At 32.6% G+C, this 20,815-nt stretch overlaps 1 protein-coding gene across 5 annotated transcripts; it reads left to right on the forward strand.

Annotated features, from left to right (window-relative positions):
- The first annotated feature begins 689 nt into the window (after positions 1–689).
- LOC130641884 (arginyl-tRNA--protein transferase 1-like) lies at positions 690–14,883 on the forward strand. Of its 5 annotated transcripts, none has more exons than XM_057448890.1 (15): positions 690–707; positions 2,176–2,309; positions 3,640–3,703; positions 4,083–4,145; positions 5,805–6,049; positions 7,966–8,063; positions 8,382–8,477; positions 9,959–10,087; positions 10,215–10,247; positions 10,928–11,003; positions 11,588–11,702; positions 12,404–12,503; positions 13,499–13,619; positions 13,946–14,010; positions 14,218–14,883. In XM_057448890.1, exons 2-15 carry the CDS (start codon positions 2,222–2,224, stop codon positions 14,329–14,331), a joined length of 1,407 nt encoding a protein of 468 aa, XP_057304873.1. In that variant the 5' UTR covers positions 690–707; positions 2,176–2,221; the 3' UTR covers positions 14,332–14,883. The 5 variants fall into 5 exon arrangements, with proteins under 5 accessions (XP_057304873.1, XP_057304874.1, XP_057304871.1 ...); XM_057448891.1 differs by lacking the exons at positions 690–707; positions 9,959–10,087 and adding exons at positions 3,274–3,389; positions 9,356–9,481 and having other exon boundaries at positions 1,720–2,309; XM_057448888.1 differs by lacking the exon at positions 690–707 and adding an exon at positions 3,274–3,389 and having other exon boundaries at positions 1,723–2,309.
- The last annotated feature ends 5,932 nt before the right edge of the window (positions 14,884–20,815 follow it).

Below are 20,815 nucleotides of genomic sequence, written 5' to 3' on the forward strand. Positions count from 1 at the left end.
TCACAAGATTGGGCAAAAGAACATGTTAGGCCCATCTTTGGCGGCGTTTAGATTTTAAGGAAGGGATGCACCACACGAGCTCTGTTTTTTGCGACTCCCAACAAACATTCTTAGGCACATTAAAACATCATATTTTGGGTACTGTTGAATTGACCTGGCCTGTTTTTGGACACATTAGAGTGAAAATCGTAGCTAGCTAGCTAGGTAGCTGGTAGAGGAGCATGTGTTATACATTTAGCATTTATATACAGCTTAAAGTAGTGGCTAAATTTTAAAAATAAAATGTTTATATTTATGAAGTATCAGAAAAATCGTATTCAACCATATTATTAGTTAGCTAGATGTAATATCATAGTCTATAGAAGAAAAACTATGCTAAAATGGTTGAGTAGTTTCAATTTTTTATACATAAAATACATGGTATATATAAATTTTTGGCTTTTGATTTTCCAAGAAAAGTTTCAATTTAAAGTTCCTATTAAGAGGTAAATTCTAAAAATTTTATTGTTCTGTTTGTCTTCCACAATTGTTCTAAGATTGGGCATGTACGTCCATAGATTGGGCAGTCCAGTCTTAAGACGGGGCGCGTTTCAAGATTGGGCAGAACATAACCATCACTTTTTTATGACAACATCACTTGTTGTTTACTGCTGTTTATGTTGGACCACCAGTGCACGTTTTTATTAACTTGTAATGGATGTTTTTATGTAAGAAATCATTGATTAGTCGTCTTTCAAAGGCTAGCTACCTCCCACTTTTTCTCATATTCTAGATAATGTTAAACCACTACAGAATTTAATAATTATTTTGCATAATTTGTTAATAATCACTTAGCTAGAAATATGGCTTTCTTTTTTGTCATTTTTTATGAAATTTGCTACCTTCTTCCGTAATGGTGACTTTTTCTCCAAAATGATCTAGTTCAGCGGACACAAGAAAAATGTAAACAAATGACGCATATAGATTTCAACCTCTTTTCCAGACCCTGTTGTCTTTTTCTTCATTTATACACAGCAAGATAAACCTACCAATCATTTCCTAATTTGCTGTAAGAAGTAGGATCTTAAAAATCGCTGTTTGGAACAAGAAAGCAATCCTGTGAAGGTTATAACTTGCCATGTTTTGTCTCAAAATGACCAAAAATGATACCACCAAACTTCAAAAATGGCGTATTTCTTTCTAACTTGCAAGTAGGCCTTGCTTTAAAGGTTAAAAATTGCTGTTTCGTTCAAAAAAAGACCAAAAAATGATACTATGAAACTTAAAATTGTCGTATTTTGTTTGAAAATAAGAAGAAAACAATCCTACAAAGCTTAAAAGTCCCTGATAACTCTACGAAGCCTAAAAATTACCTTAATTTTGTTCTAAAATGGTAAGGAAACCATACCAAGGTGTTTAAAAATTGCTGTATTTTATGACAGAAAAAACGTCCCTTTTAAGCATAATGTCATAAATGAGAGCAATCGAAGCTGCTATTTTTAATTACAGTAAACATGTGTTGAATACGGTGCTAAATGAAGATTTTAATACCGTAGCAAAACTTTGCCACCTTACATGTGATATTGTGCATGAGATTCCAATTTGAAGCCAAAATTTAGTTTTCTGTCAAGTTTTCTGCAAAATAAAGGATATTCTTTTTTTAAAAAAAAGGATTTCAACTTTTAAAAATTATTGGCTTTCATATTTTTTCCACTAACTTACCATGCTGACAAAGCAGCACAAGTTTACTTCTTGAATTATTCTGACTTTTGATGAAATAAAATTTATCAAAACTTCAAAAATCAAGTCTTTTAAAAGAAAAGGTTCAGAAAACAATAAAGTCTAAAAAGTTTAACAAACAAATTTTTGTTGTCCTTTTTGCCCAAATTTTTCCTGCCATTTTTTTTTTTTTTTTTTTGGTTTTTAATGTGGTGATAGTAAAACAATTCAAATACTATTATTTTTTCTCTAGGGAAACAACACAGTAACAAAATTACCATTTCTACTAAATTTTTAGGCCTGAAAATAAATTATTTTTGAGTTTTGCATTCTTCACACTTTCAAGGTTGTTGTAATGGCAGTGACATCTTGCTTTGTAAAATGTAAACATAAGTAATTTAAATGATGTTTCTGATCAAGTTGATAAAAATAGTTTGATGGTTTAAATGAAATATCCAAAGCCTTGATTATTTTTAGGGTTTTAATTTTCTAACCATTGCTTCGAATACATGTTTTTATTGTTATGGAAAAAAGCATAGTTGAATATTTTGGAAGCCGTGGCTTGAACAGATGTGGATATTGCAAATCAGACAATACAAAAGCTAACCATGGTAAACTTTTTATTGTAGGACCTGGGTTTAAGTGAACAAGCTGAGACAGAAATATTTTTTTTTTTTAAAAACCAACTTACAAAAAATATTTTTGCAAATTAAATTGTTTACTTTATATAAGTACTCATCTGCCAAAAGATGTTAAGTGGATAAATTTTGGCGAGGATTAAATTTGTCGAATTTTAGAGAAATTCGCAAAATTAAATACCTGCCAAAATTTTGATAAATGACTATTCACCAAATTAAATACTCGCCAAATTTAACATAATTTACCATTCACCAAATTAAATCCCCACCAAATTTTTAAAAAATCCGTTTTTTTTTAATTAAGAAAAGAAAATGCTTCTTTCCCCCAAAAAGAACTCTTTTTATATTCACAACAAGTTTCATAAATAAAAGTATTTTTTTACTATGCCAAATCTTGTGTCTTAGATATACGTTTATTTTTATTTTTTATAAAACATTTCAAGACATAAAAATTGATTTCTTTGTGTCATTCGCCAAAATAAATCCTCCGTCAAAATATACACTTTTTAGTACTTGCCAAGTTAAATCCTCACCAAATTTTGTAAAATTTATCATTTGCCAAATTACATCCCCGCCAAATATTTCATTTTGTTCATTCGCCAAATTAATATATACACCTTTGGAGATGAAATTTTCATAGGAATTTAATTTCCCAAATCAGAAAAAAAAAAGATTTTGTGCGAGAATTTATTTTCGCAAGTTTGGAAAATGCAAACTTTTTACAAGAATTTAATTGGATAAAATGCTGAAAGTCAAATTTTTCGCAAAAATTTAATTTCACTAATTCAAGCTTACTTGGCGAAAAACTCACAAGAATTTTTTCCCTTAAAGTATATATATATATATAGATTATAAAACATGGAACTGGTGAAATGGTTTTTACTTTTTAATTCTGGTGCTATGTCTTTTATTTTTTTATGTATATGTAATATATTAGAAAAGAATATTTTTAAAATAACTTCGTAATGAACAAGAGCATCGTTGAGTATTTTGGGAATGATGGGGGTCATTCTTGTGGTTATTGTAAAAAAGATGACAGTAGCCTATCTAATGGTGAGTACCAAAAATATTTTGCAGAACTATAAACATGAGTGGTCTCGGAAAGCAGAAAGCACTTTAGAAAAATTTATTTTCATTTGATTTTAAGCTGTTTTGATTTATCCAGTTTGAGAGTATATACATTAAATAATCAAATAATTCTTTTCATGATTAAAAAATTTAAAAAATTGTGGCCAATCAGTTTTAAGACATTTTTTGCCATATTTGTGTTTTTTGTAACATTGTATGTGTTTATATTGTATAGGAATGTGGGCACATCAGTTGACCTGTCAAGATTATCAAGATCTCCTTAACAGAGGTTGGAGAAGGTATAAAATTGTATGTTATAAATATTTTTAAAGATTACGGTTAAATGAGTATAACAGTGACAGTTTCCTTTGACAAAAATGTTCATTGACAGTAATTGTAACATCATATTTGTCATTTTAAGGCTGAATTTTTCAAAACATTGCTATTGTACAGGATTTTGCTAACATAGTCAAAACCAAAATCAATTGTAGTTTTTATTGTGCTCTAAATGAATTTTACGAATTAACCTTTAATTATAGTGATGAATATTGTAAAATCAATCTGAGGTTTTCAAATAGAGTTCTTATACATGTGGGGTTCTTTTAAAATTCCTGTTAAAATAAATGTATAATCTGTTTTTAATGTTCATAAAGGGTTTATGTATTGTATTATTCATAGGAGTGGCAAATACTGTTACAAACCAACAATGAATAAAACTTGTTGTCCACAGTATACAATTAGGTTTGAATGTTGCTAGCTTTTGTTTGTTTGTCATTTTGTTATGTGCTTTTGGGTGTGCATACTAGTCCTTTAAACCCCCTAAAACCAACCTAATTAAATTTAGGCACTTAAAATAAGGGCCAATGGTCACTGACTGCCAAAATTTGACATTTGACCATCAGGTTACAAAAGTGCACAGTTGAATTTACTGGAAACTAATTATGCCTTTCCTGAGCAAAGAGACAGAAATTTAAGCAAGCATAAAAGTAATGCTTTAAACTTCTATATAACACAACTTATGGGTTATGTTAAGTTTATAAAAGACAGGAGTGTTTGTTTACACTAATTTTTCAACCAACCAGTGAGGCAAAATAAGCATGAAAGTGAAGGCACAAAGCTATATTATCTATCTTGTTGACCTTTATTGATATTAGTCATTATTAATAATTTTTGAAGTCTCGCTGGCTAACATCTTCCACCCTTATTATACAAAAAAAATTCATCCTTATCAGACAAAAGTATGTGGTAAAGTTTTCATCAAACTAAATTTAATTTACTTTCATAAATTGTTGCTTTTTTCTGACATTTTTTCCCCGATAATTATATGATTATGATATATAGTACCTTCCTTTATTTATTGAAACAAAAAACCTTTGGTTACAACATGTTAGTTTTTGTACAATTTTCTTACCGGTGTGATTTTTTGATCATTTAGAGGTTGCTATAAGATACTTAATCATTTTAGTTTTTATGTTAGCGTTATTCTGTAAAGCCATTATAGACACTGCATGATTTTTATTGTTAATACATCGAATATATCAAAATACCATTAGTGCTGTAAATAGCTTTGTTGAAATGTTTACATATTGGTCATTACACTATGCCCAGTATCTTAATTGCAGACAAAAAATCTTCCTACTTTTTTGTTAGCCATCTATCATATAGGTACCACATCCATTTAATAAACTCCACTAATCCTCTAAACGTTATTAAAAAAAATTCACCTAAAAGAGTTGTTGAAAGGTTGTCTAGGAATTTGAATATATATTTAAAAATTCTTGATTGGTTCTTTAGAACTTGGAGTAAGAAGATTCACTAATTATGCATGATGTCACAATTATGCTTTGCAAAGTGTTATATTTAACATTTTTAACAAGCCATATAGAGTTAAAAAATGTTTTCTGGCTGTTTAATTTGACGTGTTTTAAACATTTTACATAAATTTCAATATTTAGTTACCATAATTATGCTCAATGCTAACTCATGACTCCACAATTTTGCATAATTAGCGCAACTTTTAAAACAATTATCTCGAGAACGGATAAAGATTTTTCAAAAAAATAAAAAGATTTTTAGAGAACTTTCAAAGATCCTTCATATTTGCTCAACTTGATTTTTCGCAGAAGGTAACCGTTAAAGTTCCACTAATCATGTGTATTTAAAGTTATATAAGTAAGGTGTCAATATGGGTGTATTTTTTACCTCTTGGCATTTTAAGGGTAACAAAATCACCAAATGTTGTCTCCTGTGTAAGAAAGCCCTTTATATTATTCCTAACTCGTGATACTATAAATAGTTATCAGCTTTATTACTTTCTTATTATATATAGCATTATATCAAACTTTTTTTTTTTTTGCTTTTTTAACCCCACCTGACTATCAACATTATTTTTTCATTCAGATGTGAAGTGTCTAAAGTTAAACTCTCAAAATCACAGAAAAAAGTTATCAAGCGATTAAATACATACTTAATAACTGGAAAAAAGCCAGCTGAACCAGTTCAACTTGAAAATAGTGACATCATTCCTGACAACCAATCATCTTCATCTAAGTTAGGTGGGCACAGTGAATCTGTTGAATGCTCTCAAAACAGAATAACAGCTGGTGGGACGAAATCAGAGAATCCTGTCTCAAAAAATATTCAAGGTTTGAATTATAAATGATTTGGAAATGTTAAAGGAGAAGTTAATTGAAAATTGTTTTTTTGATACTTGATTCAATTAATAAAAATTAAGAAGAATTGTCGATTTTTTTACTAAACACGTCTTGTACAGATGGTTTGTGATGTAATGTTTTCCGAAACAAAAATTCCAAGAACAAGTATAAGTAAAAACAAGAAAACCGTCCGGTTTGATCACATTCGTATTGTACACAAACTTTATACTTAAATATTGCATTGATATGTTTACATATATTGTATCTATGGCAGCGTTCTTGTTTATATAGACCTGTTGTTTTAATTTGTACACATTCACATGATATCCAAGTTTTAACATAAAATATTGTCAATCTAGTTTTAAGTCTCATGTAAAAACAACAAGAACTAAAGCGGTTTAAACACTCACACAACACTATAATGATAAATAATTAAAATGTATTTATTAAAATATACAATGATAAAATTTGGTATTAAATATTAAGGCACAAACTTGGAGAAAGAGATGATGATAAATTGAATCATATTAAAAGTTGTGACTATTTTTTGATAACTGAGATATGGCTGGATAGCACACAGCTTGAGTCAATCTCGAACATTATAACATTGTCAACATACAGTAAATCAAAACAATCATTTCAAGACAATTAACACCCTCATTTGATGTGAGATTTCTCGAAATTCGAATAAAATATATATCTACTGGTTTCATTATTTTGGGTATACTATATAAAGCTACACGATAATAAGAAAGCAACAAAAAAACACCTGTTATTTGCAAAAAAACAATACATAAACAAAAACTTTTGGTCAATATAGCACACTATTTGGAGTGGATTTCATTTTGATATTATTCGCGTCCCTTTCAAGTTTTTTAGCAACAAAAGTGTCTGATTACACACTTTGAACATCAGAGTGATTTTTAAAGTGTTCTTTAAGATTTTGAGCCTTTTAAAAAGAATTCTTAAAAACCACAACAGTGTATACCAAGTTTTAGATATTATAAAACATACTTGTTATTTATTTATTATAAGTAGCAACAGCGACAAAATAACACTGATTTATCCAGTGGAAATTCGATACAGGTATGGGAGCCCAAACTCAGACACCCAAAAAATGAATTCCAATTGAATTTTTGAGATGAAGTTTTCATTTTCTACTTAACGCTGTTGTTAAATTAAATCCAAAAAGCAAGAAAAGAAAATGATCAAATTCTTAACAGTTTTGCCACCATGTTTATTTCATTAGATAAATCAAGTTTAGCCTTGGTCATATGCGTAAAGAAAAAACCCAGAGCCATTAGTGCTTTTCTTAGAACATCATATCATGTGCATATAAGTGTAAGTTACGCAACACGTTACGAAATAGGAACAACATCAAGACGGGGGTATCCTAATTTAGTACAAAAGTCAAGACTTACAATGTAGTGCCATATTTTTTTTCATATTGCTTTGGGACAAGTGGAAATCATTATTACAAAAATCGAGTCATTTTTTATTTACAAATAATGACGGTTACATGTTCTCAGAATGTTGCGACTTGAATCTCTTCACCCCCTAGCCCTTCTTTGAGCATAATAGCAGCATGATAATCGAAATTAAAACTTAAAGCAGGCTCTAGAAAAAGGAAATAAGGAGAGATATATATGAATGTTTTTCGCAACATTTTAAAGGTAGCTATCACACTATTTTTTGCTATTTAAGGCACTGAAAATTGCTAAAATCGGACACACATGAGGCGTTACAGCCGCCCATAGACCCCCGCTGTTTTGTTTCAGCAGTTTGCTTTCCCCTAACGTTGCTGGATAATAAAAATAATTTTTTTGATAACTTCTCCCTTATAAAATTGTTCTGTCTTTTGACTTTTGTTGTGATTAGTGCTTGAAATTGAGTTTTATTTTTATTAGGAGCAGACCCAAATAAACCGCGTTGTAGAAAGGCGAAAGATCTAAGAAAAGAGAGGAAGCTCAGCAAACAGCTAAAGGGAAAATCCGATGGGGTGGAGGTGATTAACTTTTGTTTTGTTTTGTAGTATCCTTATGGTGCAGCTGGTGTCAAAGAAACTTGCAGGGCAATAATGTTATACACCCCTAAATAATGATGACTTAAGCTAATGGTCTAAGTATGCATGTTGTGGTAATAACTAAAACAGGTAACCACCAGTCTTCGCAGAACTACCACAGAACCAGCAGAAAACTACCAGTCTCTTTGTATGTTGTGTGATAATAAGTCTCAAACAAGAGAGAATAAAATACACTTAGCTTATTGTAGGTTTCCTTAGTAACAATTCGGATAACCAGGTTATGTTGTATTTATTCACTAGGCTAATGCATCAACAGTTGCTAAAGGAAAGAACAATGAGAAAAATATTGAGCAACTGATTGAAGACCTTCCATCTGAATTAGCTCACAATTTAGAGGTAGTTATGCTTTTGTTGCTACTACCTAGTTTTAAATTGAGTTAGGTCTATGTATGTTATATTTATATACTTTTATGCAGCAGTGTGACGGATATTTGCTTGTTGAAAAATATTGTTTTAATAAAAGTTTCAAAAAGAAGGCAGTTCTGTTTTTGTTTTTAAAAAATGTCTATTATCCCTATTTATACTGAAAGGTGCAGTTACTTTTTTCATAAATCAATCATGGTTGGCACTAAAAAACGTGCCATCAGCATCATTGTAGAAAGATGCTGATGTTAGAAAAATTTTCAATTTTATACACGCTATACTATATTTTTATCAACAGAGTCTAACCCATCTGAAACTATTCCTGTTTATAAAGAAAATGCGTGCGTAACCGTGTGTATATTCTTTTTCATCATTCATAAATTCTTGAACGCATTTGTACATTAGCTGGTAACTCAAATTACTTAAAAAATGATAAACGTGTATATAGCTCAACTAACCTAACAAGATATAACCCTTACTATCAGATAACGTGAATAAGTCTATTATTTTTTTGAGTGACATTGGCAAACTGAAACCTCCATCGCTATATATCATACATACTATCTTTAACTAAAAACAGCCCTGTTTTGTTATATTCATTTTTTTTACTAAGGTAACTCAGAAAGTTTAGACCTACAAAAAGTTTCAAACTATCAACAAAAGTTAATACCACAGTTTGTCCTCCAAAATAAAAAAATTTTATCCTACATGGTGTGTGCTTGATTTTTATACACTTTCCACAACGTGGTTCTCCTGTTATTTTTTTTCTCATGAGAATCCTTACAAAAAAACAATTTATGCATCTTGTAAACAAACTTCTTGTATACATACAGTAAAAATAAACAATTTAGATCTCACTGGTAGCTGTATGTAATAACACAGCATTTGATGCTTACTTTGAAGCTGGCTTTGAATTATTTTGCAAGTATCAAAAAGATGTCCATCATGATCCTCCACATAAGTTGAGTAAGAAGAGGGTAAGGTGCAACCAAAAAAAGGGATGATGTTGTAAAGGCTACTCAGGTCTGCCAGTCCTGATTTACCTAAAAAAGAAAATTGTTCAAATTATTCTAAAGTTCCTAAATTTTCATGATTTCTTTTTTAATACGTTTCATATTTTACCTTTATAATATCAAAACATGTTCTTTCAGCTTTGTTGTGTTATTTAAATCGACTTTGTGTATTCAAGATTGTTACATTCAAAATTAATATTACGTTTTCGCACTGATTATTTTTTTTTATTTATGAAAGACTTAATTTACTAAACATATAAGAAAAAGCCTTCGAAATATTTCTAATTTTCCAAAGTTTCTACCAAAGTTTGTCCTTATTTCCAAAATTTTCCTTTTTGGTAGTCCTATATCATGAATGAGTATTATCCTTGCTTCATCATTACTTTTGGTTTTTATATTTTACCTTAACATTTACCTGCTTTTCGTTTTGCTTTCGTTCAGGTGACTCTTGTTTGCTGTAGTCCAATATCACCAGAGTTTCAAAGTGTGTACGAAAATGAATGTAAACTTTTTAAGAAATACCAAATGAACATACATAAAGAGGCACCCGAAGATTGTGAGGAAAAGCAGGTAACTTGTGCTGTTTTGAAAAATAAAAAATGTTGTAAAATGTGATGTCAACATTACCAAATTTTTTTATGACTTCTCATAGGTGCTGTTCTACATTTTGTAAATCGTACTTTGTCTTTCATTTCAGTTTAAAAGATTTCTCGTGGATGGCCCCTTAGTGGTATTATGTTTATACATTTAAATTGTGTTTGTTTGAATTTGTGTCGCATGAGGCTACTGTCTGAAAAGTTCTGAATGACCCCAACTTTATCGTTAACTTCCCCGTCATTTTTGTCAATTAGTTGCATTGGTCAGGCCAAAAACAAGCAACAATGCTTGCCTGCAATGTTTCTTCGACCTGAATGATATTCTCTTGCTTGCTTGTCCGGTGTATATTTGTGTAACCACACAAAGCTTTTTTAAAGAAAACAAAAGATGTTTAAACTTTTGTTGTGGATCCCAAAAATTGGTTAGCAAGTCTTTTGAAAATTTGAAGCTGTAGAGTGCTCAACAAAAATATAAAGAGCCTGGTACGAGTAAAGTATCAGCATTTTGAGAAGTTTCTTAACGTTCTCCACCTTTTTTCTGTAACTCTTGAATCTCTACGTTGGAATAACATTCAAAAATCTTTAATTTTGTAAACTTGTAAATATAAGATTTTTGAGGCTAGTCCAACATGGTCGACTAATACAACAATATACAACGCACTTACATAGATGTCCGCTATTATCAAAATTGAAAAAAAACCTGCCCAAGAAATCCAGTACCTCTAAAAACGTCACAAAATCACATGCACAAAAATGCTAGTCCATGTTACACATATGTCCATTTGCTTTTATAGCAATTTTATTTTAAATTTAGCCTGTACAAAAGGGTACCAGGGAAGATATTCCAACACCGGGTTTAGGAGCGTTTCATCAGCTTTATCACCTTGATGGTAAGTCATTGCTAGACTCATTTTCACAACATGGATACGTAAATAGTTAATTTTATGGCGAATTTAAAACCGTAGATGCAATTGAAAAGCTTACTTGTTTTAAGTTCACATATCAATAACATTTTTGCAAAAATTAACAACTTTTACTGCGTTTTAACTGGCATTATTGAGCTACGAAAGTAGTTTGACTTATTTGCATGAATCCAAAAAAGAATCAAAACAAAAAAGCAAAACTAGCGACATTCGCTTTGTAAGATATGTTGTTGTTAAATTCTTCTTGTAGAAATCCACTGTAGAGGTATTTTTTCGGTGTTTGCATTCTCTGATTTCAAAGACAGGGTTCAAATTCTGCAAATCTGGCGAAATGTTTGGCTTCTATAATAGTCGCATGTTAGAATTTGGGATTGACGCTGTTTACCAGCTTTATATTTTCTTAAGAATAGTCATGTAAAGAGTTTTAGCCGATCAGTTTTCTGATAAAGCCGATAAACTTTTATTTTCTGTAGCATCACACTATGATAAAACATTCGGCTAAAGTTGTAGTTACGCCGCAATGAAGATATTTTCTTCTTGTGTATTTCTAGGGAAATTGATTGCTGTTGGAGTGTTGGATATTTTACCAAACTGTGTTTCGTCAAAGTATTTTTTTTACGATCCTGAGTACAGCTTTTTGTCACTTGGTACATATTCTGCTTTAAGGTTTGTGGTTTGCAGATGTTTTGGCGCATTTGATCAACATAACGCGAAAAGTATTTTCGTAACTTTTACATCTCTTGTATATTACATATCTTGTATAACGATTTCTAGTGCAATGTATTTCATGTTCACGTCATCGAATTTCAGTGTTTCTTCAGCCATTAATTTCTTCTTTGTTTTTTAAGACCATAACATAGGCAAAACGCTGATTTTTTTTCTATTGAAATTACTGAGTTTTTTGGCATCTGCGAAAAAAAATACCGCAAATTTCGGGATGATTGTAGTCATAATATATATTTTGCCATATAAAACATTTTGTGACCACTTTGTTCCTTAATAATTAGATAACAACTTATCTGTGAATGTTTAAGTTTCAGAAACTTAAATAGAACACATGTCTTTTGTGTCTTCCCTAAGCTTTGGTCCATCATTCTTACGTTTTGATGTTTTTATTATTGACAAGCAAAAAAATTAAAATTTCGCTAAGGAAAAATTTTGCGCTTACGCTCACGTCATTTTAGGAGAGATTTGCGTATTTAATCCAATGGCGTTGTTGGTCGTGGCGATCGAATATCAATAACAGACGTCACATTTTTGTATCATTTTTACATGCATGATAGTGGGAATTGTCTTCTTAACCTAAACAAAGTCTGGTGTCATTTTATAAACTAAACCAACTTATTTTCTTTGTGCTTTTCGTTTAGGGAGATTTATTTTATTCGTTCGTTACAAAGAGACTGCGCTGCTATAAAGTATTATTACATGGGTTATTACATCCACTCGTGTCCAAAGATGAGATATAAGGTGAGTCGTGTGGTAGCTTGCGTTACATCAAACACATACGGTTAAGCTCTGTTTCCACTGGTGACCTACGTGAGGTAACGTGAAAAAACATTTTTGAACATATTTTTTTATTTTACACAACAATCGAATTTATTGACGCGTGAGTGAACTTAATTTTTGTTTTTTTCTAATTCGCCATGTTGTACTTCATTTTAAGTCCGATTCAGCTGTGAAACAAATCTTAGGAGGTTTTGATATTGCGTGTGAAGTTTTAGATTTTTTTGCTAATGTGAACTCCCAAATTGGGAGTTAAACGTAACCATAAACTGTTTTTGATGCTAAAACACGTCTATCCAAGTCTTTGGCACCTGGAGTTAAGCTGACGATAACCCGAGTGCTAGTCCGTAGCACATGGATAAATGCACGGGTTCGCTGGTCCTTGAGATATCGCATTTAGCGTTTCCGTAACACGACGTTTTTCTGATAATACGGCTATTACTAATATAGGGATTTAAGTTTTACTGATTTTGTGTCACTGTGTTTGAAGTTTTTGTTTTTCCAAATTCGGAATATTGTTTTCAACTAAAGCCGCTGTGCACCAAAGCTAAAGAGGAGTCTCTATTGAGTCTTTCACTCGTATACGTTCGTAAAAATGTAAAATACAGTGAAATTTGAAAAATGAAACAAAAAGAAATTTACATACAATCCAGTATCTATCAACTATTATAGCCTCGTTACGCTTCCCATACAGTATATTCCTGAGTCCTTAAGAATGAATAAAAATTATTTTTTCATCATGGATGAAGTTCAATTTACTTTTTCTATTTTATTGCTTGTTTTTTAAATCAACAAACAGAAAAAATGTGTCAGAAAAGTAAGCGTTTAGGGAACAAAAAAATCACAACCAAATCACCAATGAATTTTTGGAGCCACATTGTTGGCGTGGTGTGCGAAAATGTAGACTATTTACAGCAACAGAATCAACTTCATAAGGCTATACATCTTCTCTCTTATAGGGTCGTTATGATCCGTCCTATCTACTCTGTCCAGAAGCATATACTTGGCAGCCTTACCCGTCATGTGTTCCCAAGTTAGATGCCAACAAATATTCCAGGTTGGAAGAAGATGAAAGCAAAAGTAGGTGACATGTAGCCTGTCTTTTTTAAGAAAACAAATTGAAGTGTGATTATTGTAATTGTCTTAGTTGTGTTTAATTGATGTTTCAAGATTTACGTAAATTGTATTTTTTATATTTTTCTGAAGTGACACCCAAACCTGAATGGATGTCCTATTGCCTTAACACCCTGCTACCTGTTAATATTAAGCGTCTTTTCAATTGCAATGAAAGATGTCATTCTGTTTATTACAATTTTTCTGTTTTTAATTCTTCAAAAATACATTAGCCCCTCTTTGTTTTTTACCAGTGCAAGTTGTCACTTTAGCTTACAATTCATCTTTTTTAGAACCAGTAACCATAGATGTGAACAGCACGCTTATTCTACATCAATCACAGGCAATGCCATTTTTTGTAAGAATCGTTTTTTTCTTTCTGGTACACGAGTAAGGGTCCTGATATATCAGTTACGTGTTTCATTTTTTGTTTCTTTAAAAGAATATTTATCAAGTTTTCCAGACGTCATGACTTCGTAACACTGAAATAAAATCATGTTGTTACTAGAAACGTAAACTTCTTTCTCTGTCCAACTCATTTTTTCTAAGATTCTTTTTTGTTTAGATTTATTTATCAATGGTGAAACCTCGTGATAAAAAAGAACAAACCAAAGAGGTTACAGAATATTCGAATCTTGCTGGGATCACGGCTAGTAGCATGTTGTTGTATCGCAGCTAAAATTATTGCTGTTTTTTCATGGACGGGTTTTTTCGCAGTGCTCTCTTCTTTACAAGTATGAGGATTTCGTTCGTTGAATTATAGAAAAATGAATGATAGTAAATATTGCTTTCAAGAAGTTGTTCACCCTCAGCAGAACCAATTTAAGGCTATAACCGGTCAGCGTTTGTACACGCTGTAGTTTTGTGTGTAGTTTTGTGGGGAACGGCGAGTTGCAACACATTTCAAGTGTAGTTTTGTGGCGACGTGTTGCAACAGATTTAGTGTAGTTTTGTTGGTAACGGCTTGTTGCATCACATTTCGAGTGTAGTTTTGTCGGTAACGGCGAGTTACAACACATTTCGAGTTCGAATTGTGTAGCTGACGACGGGTTGTATCTTGGCAACAGGATTTATACGCACAAGTTCGCAAAGGGGAACATAGAACACATTAAGTTAAACGTATGATTTTTTTCGATACAATAAACTTTTTAAATACGTAAATAGATAATTTGTAATTATTTGTACAAGCTTATTGTAAAAGTAAAAATACGCTTCACTTACTTCCCTGTTACCTCTAAGATTTTACTTAACACATTGTAGGCTGTAAAAAACCCATATAAGTACTGCACCACAACAAATGACGTAAAATATGATAAAATCTGAGAGCAAGTGATGAAAGCGGGAAACACAATCGTTCGGGTTAAATTTCATATTTTTACGATACGTATAAGCGAATCGAAGCTTTTTTGTTTTGTATGAAAACCCGCTAAAGCGGACATTGTCTAAAAAATCAGACAGCTCTATAAGACGGATAGTGGTACTTGGAACGGATAAGGTACTCAATAAACCGTCAATTTTTTGTACTAAATGAAATTTCTCACTATAAATGCTTCCTATAAAGCAGTAAATTTAAAAAAGAATGACAAAAAATGTTCATAATATAGATCCTACCGTAATATTTTTGGAACTTTTTGTAATTAACTTACTTGGGCAGTGGAAGAGATACTGTTAAGTTTAGAATTATTTGGTGGAGGTATTTTGTTAACGATATTAAGATTTTAACTTTTGAAATTTAAATGAAAAGCCCTTGCAGGCTAAATGATTTCGGATTCTTATTCGTGTGTAATTTTGTTCCCTATACCTATGTCGCCAGTAGCCTGTTTTGTACAGAACTTCTACAATGTTATTCGGTTATTTGAAATAAATAGGTATTATCCCATGGTATTATCTTGAACTTGCAAAATGTTTCATCTATTTTATAATGCCCGTATACGTCTGTCCGTCCGTTCGTCCATCTGTCTGTCACGCAAAATGGTAGCTTAGCTGCGACGGGCGAAGCCGTGGATTTTTCCACCGGGTAACGACAAGTGTAGTACAAATATACAAAAAGTGATTTGTGAAAATTAATACTTTAACAATACTGCACTACACTTAACAATCATAAGAAAGAAATAAAGACGTTTAAGAATATCAATTTATTAAATATCATTGCTTGGGGTGTAGCTATATTTTGGAAATGTTTTATTATACCTGTGACATGACTAAAATCTTTATCAAGTTTTAGCTATCTAAGAATTGACCATAAAGTTGGATCCTACAAGTGAAAGGTTAAGACTGCGTTCATTAGTATAAAATTAACAATAAAGACTAAATCCAAAATGCGATTTCGTGGTATTATTATTTAGACTTGCCGGGGGACCCGGAGTCGAAACGTGGGCTTAAACCACAAGTACCTGTGTTACCTGGCGTTGAACGCCTGAAAGGGCGATTGATAAGAACTGTTAACTGTGCCACACATTCAGGTGAAGCGCTTTAGTATAAGTATTTCATAAATTGAGTGAGGTGCAGGACATTATGGTGTTTCAGGTGTAGCGCACAACATTATGGTCTTTTCATTGTAATATATTTTTCAAAACAACTTTTCACAACTTTAGCTGAAATAAAGACACAGTTTACAACTCGTTGCTACCCTGTTATAGCAAAAACTGTTGGCCAACCTTTTTTTCACAGAACGTTACCGCTAAAAGTTCAAAATAAAAATTACTCTGGAATGAGGATTAGTACAGGCAAACAATGTCACATATCCATATAGACATATTATAACCATTTTTGAAAAAAAAACTACTTCGGCTAAACAGAAACTCAGGAGACATCTATCGTTAACATTGGCTAAGCGCTTAGTACAGGTAAACTGTGTCAATGCGTCTAGGTTTAATACCCTTTTCAAAACAACTTTATTGCAACTCACGGTTTAAATTAAGAACACGGGAAAACAGACTGTCGTTACCCTGTGCTGCTAAAAAAATCACTCAGCAATTCTATTTTGCGGAGTAAGTTTTCATACACTAATAAAAGGTGTCGCTACCTACCTACTGCATTTAGCATAAGAAATATTGATTAAGAATTTTGTTGTAGCTAGCCAAAAACTGCATTTGGCTACTTTTACTCTTCAGCCAGAAGTAGGTAAAGAGCTACCTAGAAGAGAGCCACAACCCCTACATAAAGATAAATAATAATATACCAAACTTTAAAATAGTAACAATCAATAAGGCTAGCTGCTGCCTTTAGCGAGATGCTGCCTTGAAATCTACGTTAGCTAGCTAAAATTGGGAAACTGGTTAATTTCAGATTTACGCATGGCTAGAAAACGTGATGATATTTTCATCTTAATATGTGAAAACATAGACACAATGAAGAGAATATCTTAAACGTCGATAGAACTGAAATTTAGACAGTTAAATAATTATATTAACCCAACCAAATATTCTTTCCAACTAAGACTTAGCCTATAGCAGCACTGTAAGGCTTTGTTATAGTGAACTTTTCGGTTTTACTAGTTGAATTCAGAATTTCCTAAGCCAAGGCTGAAGTTCCATGAGCCTGGAGGCATTACGTCGAGTTTGAGAAGACTTGTGGTGCGAGTTTGTGAATTTTTTTTGTCAAAAATCGAAAAGTCTCAATATTTATGTGGGTGATTGTCGGTTTAATTGAACAAAATCCGCCTCGTTAAAAACATAACTGGAAACGAAAATTTAAGGAGTATCCCGCATAGCTCATCAAATAATATTAAAATAACAGTCTATAACAATAGTTGTGATCAAATTCGTAACGCAGTTTTCATTCTTTTCCCAATTTAACGAATATTAAGATACGCACACAGCCGGAGTAGCGCTCGGTCACGGGGTCAGATAGGACTTTAAATGTCGTGACGTTACGGCAATCGGTTAAAAAATCGGCCGAAGAAGGAGGAAAAAAAAAAGACCGCCCGTTTTAATAAGATCTCGGATGTTATCCGAAATCTTAATGACTTTTCTGCAAATGAAATTTTGACAATGTCAATGTGATGAATTTCATCTTCACAGTGTCGTGACGTGTATTAGAATATTCTCGGTTGAATCGAACATTGCGACGGACTTTTAACGTAAACTGTTTTGTCTGGATTGCAAGCGTCAGTACCCACACAACAACTGAAAAAAAAACATTTGATTTACAATTGACCACTGTACAATGCATTTTCGTTTTTGCCTGACGATTTCCAATACCGCCAGTGACAAAGGCGCAAAACATTTGAAGCCCCTATTTATTGAGTTGTTTTTTAAAAAAAACAGAACTCATGTGATCAGCATCATATTTCTAACAATTTCTTCAGATAAGCATGGTTTGGAACTTTTATAAGATTACAGGCAACCTCGTTCCCGAAACCTATACCATTTTTTATATGTGAATCAAATGCGTTTCCATTCTCGACCCCGGAGCTCTTTGAGATAAACCTACTTTCGAGGTTTTAATATCAAAGAGGTCTGGGGATGAGAATGATAATAAGAATTTTTTTATTATAAAGATATTTTTGGTTTTAGGGTCCTTTTCATTACTTTGGGTATTTTGATAGGCTGATTGGCTATTCGAAATTTCTGCCAATCAAAAGCAGAACTGATTTCTACTTTTGAAGGTCCAGTAAGCTCTCAACCAATGAAAACCTGTTACAATCCCTCCCTAAATTGGATACATCACTTGTGACGTTCTTAGAAGATAAGTATGTCATTTCGACAAATTAAAATGACAATAGTAAAACTACGAATAATTTTGTCACCCTCTTTTCGGGGTTGTTGGGTTTTTGTTATATTTGGGTCCTAAGTACGAGCTACAAATGCGCATGCTCAAAGACGTACAGTAAAAATGTCAACTTACTTGCATGTTTTGTCACAATATGTTTTTGATTCTCCTCCACAACATTTAATTGCAGACCGACATTGAATCGCTAAAGTGTTTAAAAAATAAAAGTTTTGAATAAGCTTCACAGTTACTGCTTTTTAGTTATTTTTTCGTTAAATCACTTCCTTTAGGGTCAACCCCTTTGCAGCTTAAATAAATATGATGGAACGTCAAAACTTGCACAAATGTGGTCCAACCACATTCTTAGTGTCTTATTCCTCGATCCCATGATCGATATTGGTGAGAGGTGCAACCTCGTTCCAAAGGATATTCGAGCTTTTCGAAATCGGAAAAGAAGATAGAAGGTCATGGGAACGAGCTCGTTGGGAGATGCTGATTAAATGGGCTTCTTTCATTGAAACCCTGGATAAAATTTCCAGAGTAACACTAAAGAAAACACATAAAATGCTCTTCTTCCAACATCGAACGGGGATACGAAATTTTCTTCCTAGCTGTTCTGATATTAAAAAGAGAAAAAGTCCCGGAATCGAGGTTGTTTTCCTACTTAGCCAGTTTGTGATTCTAGCTAACCTAACAACATTTAACCGCATTAGAAAAGAGTTGGAAACTGCAAGTCTGATACAGCTATCTCTGTTGTACTAGTTCGTTTCATTTTTGATTATTGTATAGTTGTTACAAAAATAAATGTTTTTTTCTATTTTGTCTTATATCTATATTCTCATAAAGCAACTACGTTTAAACACCATTTTCGTCCTCAACCTCCTCAAAGAGCTCTGGGGGCAAGAATACTTCAGGCTTCAGTGACAAAAAGTTACCTCGCTGCTGTCGTTTTAAACTTTGCAAGTATTTAAGTTACTAACCTTAAATTATTTCAAATGTCTATACGAGACTAAGTGATCCTAAATCACCCTTCATGCAGTTGTGAATAACCTCCTTTTTAGGACTTTTTGCCTATCTATTACCAAAGCGAAAAAAACGCCTTAGATGCGAAGTTGAGTTGTCAAGAGAACTTTAGCAGTTTTGAAAAAATGTCGCGGTTACATTTCATTATATCAGGAGCCACCCCCAGAAAGGCAGGTATAAATGCTAAAAGACATAGCCACCTCGTCCCAGTAACCCTTTTTTCTTTTTTATATTCTGGCCGTGTCCAATATAAGAAAGGCAAAAAGGGGTCCTTGGGAAGAGGTTGATGGCATGACTCATCATAGTAGTTCATACATACCTTCACAAACATGGGAACAACTTTCGTTGCAAAAATAAGGTACACATCTGTATCCAACGTTACACCTGATACCATAACAAGCGTTTGAACACGGATTATTTGATATAGCTAAAAAAAAAGGTTTGAATTGCTAGATATATATAAGCGTTACAGTAATCACCCAGTCTGGGGCAATCTCATACCCAGGGTTCTTCTAAGCAGATGATATTCTTACGGGAGTCGCTTCGTCGTCCGAGTATCATGGCGTAGAAGAGCTGTAGGGACGAGGTTGCGAAGAAGGCTAATCTTTTGTTGTCAAGCTGGAAGGTGTAGTCTTGCTTCTTGCATCCAATCTCGTCCCCAGAGCTGATTTTAACTTTCTGACATGCGCGCTAGGAACATATCAGCAAGATAAAAAAAGAATACATAAATAGCATATGATGTTGCGAAACTGTATGCTTCGCTTTGCGAAGCACCGTTGCGTGACGGAATCAGAACTTTAACTTATTTGCCTCTTCCATCTTCTATCACCGAAACAAAGCTAATTTTTGCAGTTCAAATTTAAGAGATAAGTGATCTTCTTGTCATAAGAGAGTGGCTGAAAACATTCGAAAAATAACTAGATCCACGCAAAAGAAAGAGTAACCAACAATATTTACCTTGTTGAAACGCAGCACACCAAAACAATACTGTAAAAAGCATGGTGGACATTCTATCTTCTCGCAAGTGACAACAATCCTGTTTTAAGGACTTCTTTCTATTTACTAACCTCGTAAATATATTTTTGTTGCCCAGAATTAAATTGCGAATAAATTCTATTTGAAAAAAAATTATGCAGGTGTAAAACATGCCACCTTAGTTCAACATTTACACCTTAAGTGAAATGTTCACTCGAGTGATTTGGTTTTTTTGGAGATCCTCGGCCCAAACCTCACCGCTGCTATCAAATTCGTCAAAAAGCCCGGGGACAAGGTTACCTTTCTCCCATCTTTGATGTCTGATGCGAGAGCCGTTATCGCTTACTTGACAGTTTCTTCTCCTCCAGCCTCAATGCCGAAAAGGATAAGGCTAGAAATCTTTGAGATTTTCAAAGGGTAAGGGTGGAATATTTGCGAGAAATTTTTGATTG

Source organism: Hydractinia symbiolongicarpus, chromosome 4 (genome assembly GCF_029227915.1).
Source record: "Hydractinia symbiolongicarpus strain clone_291-10 chromosome 4, HSymV2.1, whole genome shotgun sequence".
In the NCBI taxonomy this organism is placed as follows: Eukaryota; Metazoa; Cnidaria; class Hydrozoa; order Anthoathecata; family Hydractiniidae; genus Hydractinia; species Hydractinia symbiolongicarpus.

What these genes read in the sequence shown, in the direction of transcription:
- LOC130641884 (XM_057448890.1), top strand. Translation starts at nt 2,222, where the DNA reads ATGGAAAAAAGCATAGTTGAATATTTTGGAAGCCGTGGCTTGAACAGA. An exon ending in GGAAGAAGATGAAAGCAAAA is followed by an intron (nt 13,620 to 13,945) that starts GTAGGTGACATG and finishes CATCTTTTTTAG; the next exon opens with AACCAGTAACCATAGATGTG. An exon ending in CACAGGCAATGCCATTTTTT is followed by an intron (nt 14,011 to 14,217) that starts GTAAGAATCGTT and finishes TTTTTTGTTTAG; the next exon opens with ATTTATTTATCAATGGTGAA.